This window comes from Castor canadensis, chromosome 8 (genome assembly GCF_047511655.1).
Source record: "Castor canadensis chromosome 8, mCasCan1.hap1v2, whole genome shotgun sequence".
NCBI classification, from domain to species: domain Eukaryota; kingdom Metazoa; phylum Chordata; class Mammalia; order Rodentia; family Castoridae; genus Castor; species Castor canadensis.
Window position 1 is genome coordinate 87693850 of NC_133393.1, and position 12902 is coordinate 87706751.

Sequence of the window (12902 nt, forward strand, 5' to 3'; positions counted from 1 at the left end):
AAATCTATACAGTTACTCAGAGCTGATTCTGCCAGTAGGGCTGGGGACAGAAGTGGTAAACAGGATGAAATCATGGAGCAGGCCTGCAGGGGAGGGTAGGAGGGTCAGGGTCCTGCCCATCAGAGTGAGGCTGCTTGTGTCCTGCACTCTGCTGTCAGGTGGGTAGGAGCAACTCTAGCCTCTCTCTGTGTGGGTGAGGGTGTCCCTCATTACCTCTCAGGGGCAGACAGGGTTTTTCACCCTGGTGGGCAATGAACAACACAGGACTGGCCCAGAGAAAGTAAGGGTCTCCTGAGAGGGACATTCTGCTGATTCCAAACAGGTGGCCCCTCCACCTCCATTTCTAGTGGTTAGTGGGAGAGGATGGAAAAGCCTGGTAGCTTAAGGGGAATGACCAAAGGTACAGAAACTTGGAGGACCAGGGTGGGGACTTGCATAGGTTGATGACTGTGCAAGAATTACATAATACACCTGCCACCCCACCCAACCTGTCACTGGGAGAGTAGGTGGGGATGCAGAGCAGGTCCATAGGGCCACTCTTTCCCCTGGCTTTTTCCCCCTTCCTGGGCTCAGAGTGGAGGGAGGTCCACAGACCAGGAGGGCAGGGACAAGAAGATCCTGGGAAGGAGCTGACAATGCAGGGGGGGTGGTTTTCAATATTTCATTTTTGTTTTTCCCAATATTTTGTCTTTAATAACATACACAATGGTTACTAGGCATATTAATAACAAAAGTTATTTATAAAATGCACCCAAAAGTAACATTGTTTTTCCATTTTGGTGTGAAAAGCCTGGGAATGTCCCAGAGAGGTACATATATTGAGGGGGAAGAAATAAGAATAGGGAGACACTGGTTTCCCTACAATCTGAACTCCCAAATCTCCACTTTTCACCTAGGTCCCAGCACAAGCTCTCATCAGGATCAGGGACCAGGAATGTGTGACTCTGAGCTGGGACACACCTCTGGGGAGATACAGTGTTCCACTTGCATGAATGGGGGTGGGTGGGAAAGGTTGAAAGGTGGTGGGAAGAAAAAAAACCAAACAATCCTAACCCCAAGTCTTTCACCAACAGACCTGGGGAGTAGAGGAATATGCTGGTGAGGGAACAGGATGTTAACAGACTTCCTGACTTCACTGCTGCTGGGCTGCTCATCTTCAATCTCTGAATCTGGAAGCCAGGGCTAGGGAATGGAAAAGGGCAAGGCAGACTAGAAGAGGGGGCTTTGCCCTTTCCCCTCAAAAAGTTCAGGGTCTCCCTACCACTGTCTTGACTCAGAGAGGGGCCTGGGATTCTAAAAATGACAGGAAATGATCAGAGAGGAAAAACCATTAAGAACTATATCAATATGTATCTTAATCTTTTTTTTTGAGACCAGGTCTCACTATGTAGCCCAAGTTGGCCTCAAACTTGAGATCATACTGCCTCAGCCTCCTGAGTCCTGTGATTACAGGCATGAAACACTATGCCCATCAGATTTGCAACTTTAAAAGCATTCTCTGGCTACATATATCATGGAGAACTGGCTAGAGGCAGGACAAAACAAGTGGCAGGGAAACCAATCAGGTGGCTACTGAAATAGTCTAGACCACAGGCTGGTTGCTTATAGGGCAGAGGCAGGAAAGACAGACAGAAGCTGATTGAAGAAAGTTAGAAGGTAGAGCCACAAAGCTGTGTGTGTGTCGGGGTGAAGTGTCATGGAAAGAGAAGCACTAAACCAGTAATTGAGGAATGAGTGAATTTCTATGTTCCTGTCATATTGTCTTAAACCATGAAATGCCTTCCCTCTACTGTGTCCTTCCAGGCAGTTTCTTCCACAAAACTGTCTGATTTTGTCCCCTTTTTTCCTGGAGTGTTCTAGAATTTTACAACTGGGACTAAGGGCATGGCTCAGGTGGTAGAATTTTACAACTGAACATTCTTGGTTGACACAGTAGTTGAGTGGACTTACAAACTGCCTGAGGCGGGAGACTATGGTGTTAAGGCGACTTTATAACCCACCCACCTGCTCATCCACCCAGCAATTATAGAATATAGCCTGCTCCAGGACCATACTTTTAGAATTTTCCCTCAGAGTGACAATCATAAAACAGTCTGTGCTTAACAGCTCTGTAACCAATAAAACATTTGATACACGTGGGAGTTTTCGCAACCACTTTCTCCTTGGATCTTCACACAATTCTTAAAAGACCATTACTATTACATAGGAAATAATAAGCTCAGAGCTAAAGTGACATGTCCAAGGTCACACACTAAAGGAAAGGTCAGTGTCTCCTGGTTTCAAGTGGGATACTCTTTCTACCACTGTCCATGGAGTTTAAATATCCGTAAGTATCCGACAGGACTGTTAACTCTTGGAGGCAGCTAAATGCCACTTCTAGAATCCATCCCAATTCCAACTCTTAATTATTTAAAAACAAAAAAAGTGGGGAAACATGTTTATTGAGCACCTACTGTATGCCGTATGGCACCTAGCGTTGGGGATACCACAATGAACAGGGTAAAAGTGTCTGCTCTCAGTCTGGTTCAGAGAGCCAATCAAACAAGGACACAGATGTAGGAATAATACAAAAGGAAAAAAGGCAACACAAATTAAAATACATATATATTTAAAAGACAAATGAAAGGAAAAAAAAAAAAAAGCATTCAGTACTGAGTGCGCACAGGGCAGCTCCTAGACCCCCTGGGCCACCAGACTGGGAAGTGGACAGTTCCCGGCCTCTCAGGCCACCACCACTAGAGGGCGCCGCGGGCCTTCCCACCCCAGTGCCGGGGCCCCAGGCACTGCCAAATTGACTTAACGGTCAAGACCAAGACGCCCTAGGCAGAGTTCAAGGGCAGCGATGGGAAGCCCTAAGGAATGGCAGAGTGCACTAGAGCCCTCAAGGAGACAGCGTCCTCGGGATCACAAGCCCTGCCAGAAGTAGAAACCCAAGCTCCCTCGGGGAGAGCCCGCTTCCGGCGTCTTCACACCAGGAAGTACTACTGCGTCCAATCCTGACTCTTCTTTTCACGTAGTCTTCGAGTCCCTCCCTCTCCAGGTTTGCATTGGAGCCAAGAGGGCATGGCTACCAATTAGCATTCAGAAAAAGCGCATGCGTTCTGTGGTGGCGAACTTTGACCCGGAGACAGCCTCTCGTTGTTCCTGCCTCCCTTGCTGTGAAGATGGCGCTGTCCAGGGTGTGCTGGGCTCGGGCTGCTATATGGGGTTCGGCTGTCACCCCTGGACCCGTTGTCACCCGGAGGCTGCAACTTGGTCATTCTGGCCTTGCTTGGGGAGCCCCTCGGTGAGGGACCTGGGAAGAGAAAAGCATTTTTGAAGTCCAAACCCTTCCAGTCGCTCAACTTTGCTTGCTTAATTCTCAGGGATTCTTCCGTGCCTTGGCCCGGGATTTTATTCTTCTATGCAGGACCCCTGCTAGGATCCTGGCTCCTGACCTGGACTCTCAGTGCCCCATGTTGTCTGAACTCTCCCGCGTATCCTGAGCTCATCATTCAGCCTGATTATTTTTGGGCCCAGGTTTTACCGCTACTACCTTCTTCCCACTTCGCTCTGGTCTTGGCTTTCAATTTAAATAGTCCCACAGGCCTTGCACTCTCCCCAGGCTCATACCACTTGCAGACTTTTGTGCCTGAGCTTTTCCTCGCAATCTGGTAGCTCCTCTCTCCTTGACCCTGAGATCCTTCATGGATTTCAGAAGTTTCAAGTCTTGGCATTCATTCTCTGAGACTTGAATTTTACATTAGGGATCATGGATGGGAGGGACTTCTAGGACTTCTTCCCAGATAGTATCTTTGGTCTTCCTTGTAGGTCTTCAAAACTTCATCTTTCTCCAAAGGCAGATACGAAGGGCTTGATTTCTTACGTGGTGACCAAGACAAAAATGATTCATGGGAAATACCATCGTTTCTTGAGTCGTCACTTTCCTCGCTTTTATGTCCTGTATGCAGTCTTCATGAAAGGTAAAAACAAAGCTAAATGAAAATCCCTGAACCAGTTCTTGGGCAATGTCAGAGTTAGAATAAATAAGATAATTTGCAGGTTCTGTTATGGGGGTGTGAGGTGTGATGCCTTCTCTTTCACAAATGTTTTGAGCATTTAATTATTATAAACTAGGACTTATTAAAGATGTTTCTAGGAAGATGTTAGGAGAGACAAATGACAACAAACCACGCTCCTGGCTATATTAGAATCTCCTTGATCTGGACAAGGGCAGGGATCCATGGCTCTATAGACCTGCCCTGTGATTTATGCGTTGTCATGCCACATTAGAAAATGTGGTCTGCTGTTTGTTACAAATATATATTAGGTAGCATGTTGTAGTGGAAATAGCACTATGTATAATTGGTTTCTGAATGCTTTGGTTCAAATTGGAGATCTGCTTACTAAAAAATTATTTATGTATATAAACAAATGTCCACTCTGGAGCCAGACTGCATGTGCATGATTCAAATCCCAGCTTGTCACTTCCTGGTTTTGTGGTTGAACTTAACTTCTCTGTCTTTTGCATATCTTATCTGTAAAATGAACTTACCTATTAACTACGTAATTGTGAAGATGAAATAAATCAACACATGTCAAGTACTTAGAACAGTGCCCAATAAGTAAATCAACATATATAAAGTACTTAGAATAGTGCCTAATAAGTGTTTGCTATTAATATTATACTCTATGCTTTTATCATAACACTAATCGTAAGAAACTCTCACATTGTCAACCCTAAGTATTATAATTATTACTAGTTTCATGGACATGAAAAATTAACTATCCTTAATCTATAAAGTGGGGATAAGAATGGCTGCTTTGCAGAGCTAGATGTAGTGCTACAGCTCTATAATCCCAGTACTCATGAAACTGAGGCAGGAGGAGTTTGGGTTTGGAGGCCAGCCTGGGCTACATAGTAAGACCCTGTCTTAAAAAAAAAAATGGGACTGGGCACCAGTGGCTCACTCCTGTAATCCTAGCCACTCAGGAAGCAGAGATCAAAGCCAGCCTGGGCAAATAGTTCAAGAGATCCTATTTCGAAAACACCCATCACAAAAAAGGACTGGTGAAGTAGTTCAAGGTGTAGGCCCTGAGTTCAAACCCCAGTACTGCAAAAAAAAAAAAAAAAAAAAAAAGTTTGCCACATGTGGTGGCATATGCTTTCAGGCTGAGGCAGGAGAATCTTGAGTTCAAGGCTAGCCTGATCTATATAGAGCCTATCTCAAACAAAATCATCCAAAACTAAAGTCCTAGATAAATGTAAGACTTTTTAGTAGGGCACCTCCAGCAGTTCATGCCTGTAATCCTAGCTACTTGGGAAGCAGAGATCAGAAGGATTGCAGTTCAAAGTCAGTCCTGGGCAAGTAGTTCTCGAGAACCTATCTCAAAAAAAAAACCAAAAACCAAAAACCACAAAACAGGGCTGGTGGAGTGGCTCAAGTGGTAGAGCGCCTGCCTGGCAAGCGTGAGTCCCTGAATTCAAACCCCAGTACCACCGTTCCCCCCCCCAGAAAAGAATTTTCATAGTGTGGAGATTTAAAATGCAATCACAGAAATATGTTGAATTACACAAGTTATAAAAGTATTCCAGAAAGGAGATAAATTAATATCTATCTGCAAAATACACAGGCTAGTTGAACAAGATTTCCTGAGGTTAGCAGTAAGGTTTGAAAACAGAGTGAGTAAAGAACCAGAAGAGGGATGCCATTCCAAATCACAGAAACCCACTTAGCTGGAAGACAGGTAATGTGTTAAGAGGGGTGGGGGATGGATAACTTGCCTTCAGAAGAGTTTCAGGTTACCTAGTTTAAAGCTTTTATATAATGTTGGGGAGGAACATATGTGTGTGCATATGAGTGAACATGGAGTAGGGAGCTGAGCCAAGATTGAACTGGGATAACATCACACTGTCCTCTAATCTGTCCTTTGAGGCAGGATTACAGATGTTATGGGCTGATGCCAAAAAGGCTAGAAGAATCAGGACAAATATGAGGAAGCACAATATAAAGTTTCATCAACTTTCATACCGGGAGATGGAGCATTTGAGACAGGTATGGGCCAGGGGCAGTTCACGGTGAGGTAATTACAATTAACCAAGAGTTCAAGTATTTTTTTCTTTCCTTTCTTGTTCACCATGGATCAAGCCTTTCTCCTTTGCTGTGAGATCAAATTATTGAATTGAATGAGGATAGCCAATTATTTGTCAGAATTTGGTTCATTCAGAATTGTAGCCCTCGTAGCAGAGACCCATAGAGTTTCTGGTACACTTTCTGAATAAAAATTCAGAAAGCACTAAATTCAGTAAGCACTAAAATCTAGATTGTTTCTGAGCATTAGAAAATCTGCCAGGAGCCATAGGACAGCAGGAAAGTAGTATTTGGCGGTGACTTGATGAGCAAGTTTGAAGCTGAGAGTAGGAATCTAGGATCGTTCTGCAGATGAAAAAGAATTCACTGGGGGATTTGATACAGTGACAGGCCCTATACTAGATATTTGGGATACAAAAGGTGAACAAATCAGAGGTTCTTTTTTCAAGGAACTTATCACCTAGAAGTAGATAGAAATAAACTTGGTCCTTTTTCTGGGTTGTAATAGAAGTTTACTGCACAGTGGGAAGAAGGGATTATCCATGGTTTTAAGAACTTACTTGGGTTAAAACTGCATCTATGTTTATTTCTGTTTAGTTCCGTCGGGATGTCACCAAGTTTCTTTTCCTAGGTATCATTTCCATCCCACCCTTTGCCAACTACCTGGTCTTCTTGCTAATGTGAGTACAGACTTGAATCTCTCTAGCATTTTGAAAATATATAGTTTTTTTTTTTTTTTTGGCGGTACTGAGATTTGAACTCAGGGTCTTACACTTACTAGGCAGGTTCTCTAACACTTGAACTATGTCTCCCATCCTAGATTTTTTTGAAAATTCATTTTACTTTTTTTAAATTTTTGAATTATGTTAATAATATAATATGAGATTTCATTGTGATAATTCCATGGATATGTTCTAAATTAAAAATTATTCTAAGCAGCATTTTCATTCCAGAAACTAGACAGAGGTTATGAAACTTCATGCTCTAATCTCCTTATCCCAAGGTTCATAAAAACCACTAAGTAACATCTCAGTTGCTTACATATCACAGTGGTTGATGTAGGTGGCCTAGCTGCCCTGGGTGATATTAAGTAAGATTATTATCTTCGCATCAGCATTTCACTCCCTGAGAGGCGTAACAATTAGGACACATTTTTTTCTTCAGGAAAATAATGAATCACACAGTGGCAGCACTGGGGTTTGAACTCAGGGCCTCAGGCTTGTTAGGCAGGTGCTCTACTGCTTGAGCCACACCTCCAGCCCCTGCATTTCATATTCTCGTATCGTCTCTTTATTACTTCATTTCCAAAGATGATACTTCTAATAGCTTGCATTTTGTTCTAATTGTCTGTTGTTGTGAACAAACAAACTTAGAGCTTAATGCCTTAAAATAGCCACTGCTTTTATGATTTTGTGGTTAAGAATTTGGAGAGGAAGCCAGGAGCTGCTGGCTCATGCCTGTAATCCTAACTTGAGAGGATCATGACTCAAGGCCAGTCCAGACAAATATTTCGCAAGACCCCCCCATCTCCAAAATAACCAGAACAAAAATGAATTGGAAACATAGCTCAAGCAGTAGAGTATTTGCTTTATAAACATGAAGCCCTGAGTTCAAACCCCAGTCCCACCAAAATAAATAAATAAATAAAATAGTTTAGGCAGGACTCAGGCAGGTAATTGGTTTTTCTCTTCTGTGTGATGTTGATTGAGGTTCCTTGGTGACATTTAGCTGGTGAACAGACCAATCTGGAGCATCCAAAGTCACTTTATTTTTACTTTTTTTCTGAGACAGAGTCTTATTTGTTCAGCCCAGTCAGACCTCGAACTTATAATCCTCCTACTTCTGCCTCCCAAGTACTGGGACTATAGGTGTGTACCACACTCAGGTCAGGTCTGAGATCACTCTTATATCTGGTACCTTGGCAGGCATGGATGGAAGACTAGAACTGTCAACTGGAGTGCCTACATAGGGTCTTTTCAGTATGGAAGCCTTGTCAGGGCTCCAAGAGTGAGTGTTATAGTGAATGAGAGTATGTATGACCTTTGATAGCCTTGTCTAGGGGTCATAGACTCCTGCTCTATTCTATTGGCTGAATCAGCCACCCAGATTGAAAACAAGGGAGGGACATAAAGTCATCTGTCCATAAAAGTAGTGCTAGAGAATTTTTGGCCATGTTTTGTAATTACCACATATGTGGATAGATGAATTAAAAAACAAATCTGCTTTTTCTATATAGTATACATAGAGGGACTGTGCTACAGGTAGGTTGTCAACATCACAGACAGTGTCCAACTCTGTCTGCAACCCTGCCTAAAGCATGTTCTTCACATGCTTTTGTTCAAAAGAAGAGTCATTTTGTCTGATTGCTGCGTGCCAGGCTGTTTTACTACTGCTTCCTCTCATATCAAATTTCAGTCATATTTCTTGAAATTGTGTTTCAGTGTGTCTTTAAACCTCATTTTACTCATTTAAGTATAAGAATATTGAGGTAGAGAAATAGTGTCTTCATCCCTTATTTATTTATTTATATTTTTGGCAGTACTGGGATTTGATCTCAGGGCTTTGCACTTGCTAGGCACCTGCTCTGCCACTGAGCTACATCTCAGGCCCCTCCATCCCTTTTTCCTAGTATCCATGTCTGCCAAATGTTTGCTTAACCCTCTTTGAAAGGTGCCAGTTTCTGCAAGTGACTTTGTGATTCTGTTTCCTTTTAGGTACCTGTTTCCCAGGCAACTATTAATCAAGCATTTCTGGACCCCCAAACAACACATTGATTTCTTAGATATCTATGATGCTGCCCGGAAGCAGTCCCACCCAGAAATCATTAGCTATTTAGAAAGGGCCATCCCTCTTACTTCTGATACAGGGCTTCGGTGGCATCTGACAGACCTATGCACCAAGGTATTCCTCTAGTTAACCCTTCCTGGAAACTAGGGATCTTGTTAGGTCCAAGGTGCACTGAAACTAGGTTAAGAGGGCTAATATCTACCTTGCTAATATCTACCAATTCTTACCTCTCCCAAGATACAGAATGGTGTCCACCCAGCAGTACATGAAATCCTGGCTCTCAGAGAGTGTTTTGGTAACCCTCCTCTGGGCATGAACCAACTCCAGGCTTTGCAAATGGTGAGCACTTTGAGGCCTTCTCTTTTCCTCAGCTTCCCCTTATTTTAGACCTTTGCTTAAGGCAATACTGTTTGATTTTCTTATCCTCCTGTGTGACAGAAAGCCTTGAGCCGGGCCATGCTTCTCACACCTTACCTGCCTCCTCCCTTGTTAAGACATCGCTTGAAGGTTCATACCACTGTGATTCACCAGCTGGACAGGGCTCTAGCAAAGCTGGGGATCGGCCAGCTGACTGATCAGGAAGTGAAATCGGTAAGGCCTTGATTATAATATCAAACCATATCCCACAGTGGACTGGAAGCCTACAGAGATCCTTATCTTGTTTGTTATATCAAAACCCAGGCTCTTCTCTCACCTTATATTTGTGTCTTTTTTCTCAATGTAATTAACTAGTGGGAATGAATTGCCCACAGTGATTTTGGTTTCTTTTCTACTGGTAATTCAAAAACCTAGGACACTGAGCTGGGTGTGGTGACACACAGCTCTACTCCTAGCACTTGGGAGATGGAGGGAGGCTGAAGCAGGAGGATCAAAAGTCCTAGATCAGCTTAGGGTACATAATGAGTCCTTATTTCAAAATGAGACAATGACAGCAACCACAATAAGAAAACCAAGGACACCGTACTTTAAGTCTACTGTTTTAGTTTGGATAGGTATGTTAGTTTTCCATTACTGTAACAAATACCTGAGATAATTAGCTTAAAAAGAGGAAAGGTATATTTGGCTCACAGTTTTTTGGAGATTTCAGTTATGATCATCTTGGCCCACTGGTTTTGGTCCTGTGGTAAGGCAGCACATCCTGGCAGGGAGTATGTGGTAAAGCAGAGCTGCTCACTTCATAACAACTGAAAAGTAAGTGACAAGAAGAGGAAGGGGCTGCTGTCCTACAATACCCTTCAAAGACTTGCCCACAGTGACCAGAAGACCTCTCAGTAGGCCCTACCTCTTCAGGTTTTCACCACTTTCCATTAGCACCAAGGAAGGACCTAAGCCTTTTGTTTTTCTCAATACTGGGGACAGTATTCAAGGACTTGTGCATGCTAGGCAAGCACTGTACCACTGAGGTACATCCTTGGCTCAAGACTAAGCCTTTAACACATGGTCCTTTGCATATCATTTCAGATCCAAACTATAGCAGTAGGCCTGTTTGCCTCTCACCCATCAGTTCAAATTCCCATGATGAAAAGTTTCTTACAGGGGTGAGGTTGTAACTTATTTAAAGGAGATTTAGGGCTCGGTATGGTGGGGCATAATCTGTAATCTCAGTGTTTAGGAGGCTGAGATGGAAGAATTGTGAGTTTGGGGGCAGCCTGAGCTACAAATAGTGAGAAACCTCCTCAAAAAAACAAGTTAGGAAAAAAAGATTTAGGAATACTTGTGGATTTCCATCTCCTGGTGTTCTCTGATTATTAAGGACATTTCTTTTCTGAGTGGTACAGGCTTGTTATCTTCGTGGGCTGAATTCTACCCACATTGCTGAAGACAGGTGTAGAACGTGGCTGGGAGAATGGCTACAGATTTCTTGTAGCCTGAAAGGTAAGACAGATTTCTGTGGTTATACTCCTGAAATTCAAATAACTTTTGTATTTTGTTCTGAGATTATTTTTGGAGTCATTGAGTACTTGTGACACCTTTCTCTAACATGTATGTCTAATTGAAAGGGCACAAACTATACTCCTTCTCCATGCCTAGGCAGGTAGTAGACTGTAAAACAAGAGGGTGTGCATACTAATTTGAAGCAGTTAATCAGTGTTGGAATTGTTGATGTTTTGTTGTAGAGGGCTATCTTGTGTACCACAGGATATTAGTAATATACCTGCCCTCTGTCCACTAGATGCGAGGAGTACCACTTTGCCCTCAGTTGTGACAACCAGTATATCTCTGGACATTGTTAAATGTCTAGAGGTGAAGGAGGAGGGGAGAAGGGCAGAATTGTCCCAGTTGAGAAGTATTGGTCTAAAGGCATTAAAACAAAACTACTCTACTGGCGAAACAAAATGTATCTGAGAATGGGTACTAGGTCTGCCAGTCTCCTGTTTGGAACCTTTGGTTAGGTCTTAATGTTTTCTAGGCCTGTGCATATCAGGGAGGGCTACTAATCTTGAAGCTGAGAAATGTCCTTATGGCACCAACATCTACCAGAGGAATCCAAATGTGACATTGGTTTTATTACTATTACCAACCTCTGAATTTTCTACCACCATTATGTGAAAACCAAGAAATGGAGATGAGTTGCTATGGACATATAGTGGAAACTAAGGAAAGCATGCTTGCAGGGCTGGAGTGAAGCAGGGGAACTTTGAGAACAATAGCCTCTAATGCCGTAGCTCCCTCTACTTGGCTTCCTGCCTCCACTTTCAAGACCTGTGCACCAAGGCAGTTAGAAGGCAAATTGTTCCCTAGACAAACCACTAATATTGATGGTGTTTTCAGAAGCTGAGCTGTCCCTAGTGCTGCACAACGTGGTCCTGCTTTCCACCAACTACCTTGGGACAAGGCGCTGAGTGAACCATGGAGTGGACGGCATTGTCTGCAGTCGCACAGTATAGCAGTGTGGGACCAAACAGCGCCTGTCAGCAGGCTGTGTGCACTGTTAGGTGTGGGACAGAGGAGCATGTGCCATGGGCCTCACAGCACATACCCACGTGGGGACTACAAACATTCCCATCACAGCTTGAACTAAAACAAACTCTCTTCCCAGGGGGGCCCATGTGAGGTGTCACTTATCTCCCGCACCTAAGCTAGAGAAGCAGCCTCTGAACTTGGCTTTTCCTGTAATGTGTTAGGTCCTATGAAGTCAGATTTTGCCGGGGGTGGAAATCACTTGGCCTAAGATTCCTTGACTGCCATGGGGTTTTTGTTTGTTTTTGAGACAAGTTCTGTTTCCGAGGTTGTCCTTGAACTCCTGGGTTCAAGGACTCTTCCCACCTCAGCCTCATGAGTCGCTGGCTACAGATGTGCTCCACCGCACCTGGTTTAACTGCCATGCTCTTCACAGCAGAGGGGTTTTGGTTTTTTTGTTCAGGAATTCCTGGCTGGTGAAAACAGCAGTACTTAGACTGGAGCATTACATTCTTGCGTGTACTCCAGTGCTCTTTCCCATCCTTTCTGCTATGACCAAAAATAGCAATTTTTTTTGTCCTCCTCTCCTGCCATGAACTTTCCTTTTAAAATCCTTTGAACATTCTGACCTTTTTTTGTTTTTAAAGGAATAACATAAGGGAACATTGTAAAGAAAAGAGAAAAAGGAAGTACTAATTGACCCCTTCCCCAGTGTTACAGCCTTCACCCCCCATTGTCTTAATTTCCAGGCTGTTGTACAGGCCCTGTGGATCTTAAAATCATTGCTACGTCCACTGTATTGCAGCAGTCCAACTGCAACCAACAGTGGCTGCCTTCTTTGGGTCGTGGGTCAAAACCAATAAGGTACTAATTATTGCCCAGCCCTGGGAGACCAGGAGACATCTGCACCAAGATAGTAAGTTGGGTTTAGCTTTTGTGTATATATCTAAGATCTGTAGTTTTGTAATAACTTACTGTAAATGCATGAAGCACTGTTTTTAAACCCAAGTAAAGACTGCCTGAAACCAATTGATGGAGATTACTTATGCACTCTCTAATAATTTTCCTAAGACTCCTTTTATAACACTGGCATAACCTAACTAATGGGGGTATGATGGGTTGGAAATTTTTTTTTTTTTGGTC

General features: G+C 43.3%; 1 protein-coding gene across 8 annotated transcripts; it reads left to right on the plus strand.

The window, feature by feature from the left end:
• The first annotated feature begins 3149 nt into the window (after nt 1-3149).
• On the plus strand, nt 3150-12788 carry Letmd1 (LETM1 domain containing 1). 8 transcript variants are annotated; one of them, XM_020161962.2, is made up of 9 exons: nt 3150-3286; nt 3811-3962; nt 5920-6035; nt 6669-6751; nt 8786-8972; nt 9096-9197; nt 9297-9449; nt 10637-10733; nt 11631-12788. In XM_020161962.2, exons 1-9 carry the CDS (start codon nt 3165-3167, stop codon nt 11699-11701), a joined length of 1083 nt encoding a protein of 360 aa, XP_020017551.2. In that variant the 5' UTR covers nt 3150-3164; the 3' UTR covers nt 11702-12788. The 8 variants fall into 8 exon arrangements, with proteins under 8 accessions (XP_020017551.2, XP_073939492.1, XP_073939494.1 ...); XM_074083391.1 differs by having other exon boundaries at nt 3839-3962; XM_074083393.1 differs by lacking the exon at nt 5920-6035 and having other exon boundaries at nt 6703-6751.
• The last annotated feature ends 114 nt before the right edge of the window (nt 12789-12902 follow it).

What these genes read in the sequence shown, in the direction of transcription:
- Letmd1 (XM_020161962.2), top strand. Translation starts at nt 3,165, where the DNA reads ATGGCGCTGTCCAGGGTGTGCTGGGCTCGGGCTGCTATATGGGGTTCG. An exon ending in TACCTGGTCTTCTTGCTAAT is followed by an intron (nt 6,752 to 8,785) that starts GTGAGTACAGAC and finishes GTTTCCTTTTAG; the next exon opens with GTACCTGTTTCCCAGGCAAC. An exon ending in GATTTCTTGTAGCCTGAAAG is followed by an intron (nt 10,734 to 11,630) that starts GTAAGACAGATT and finishes TGGTGTTTTCAG; the next exon opens with AAGCTGAGCTGTCCCTAGTG.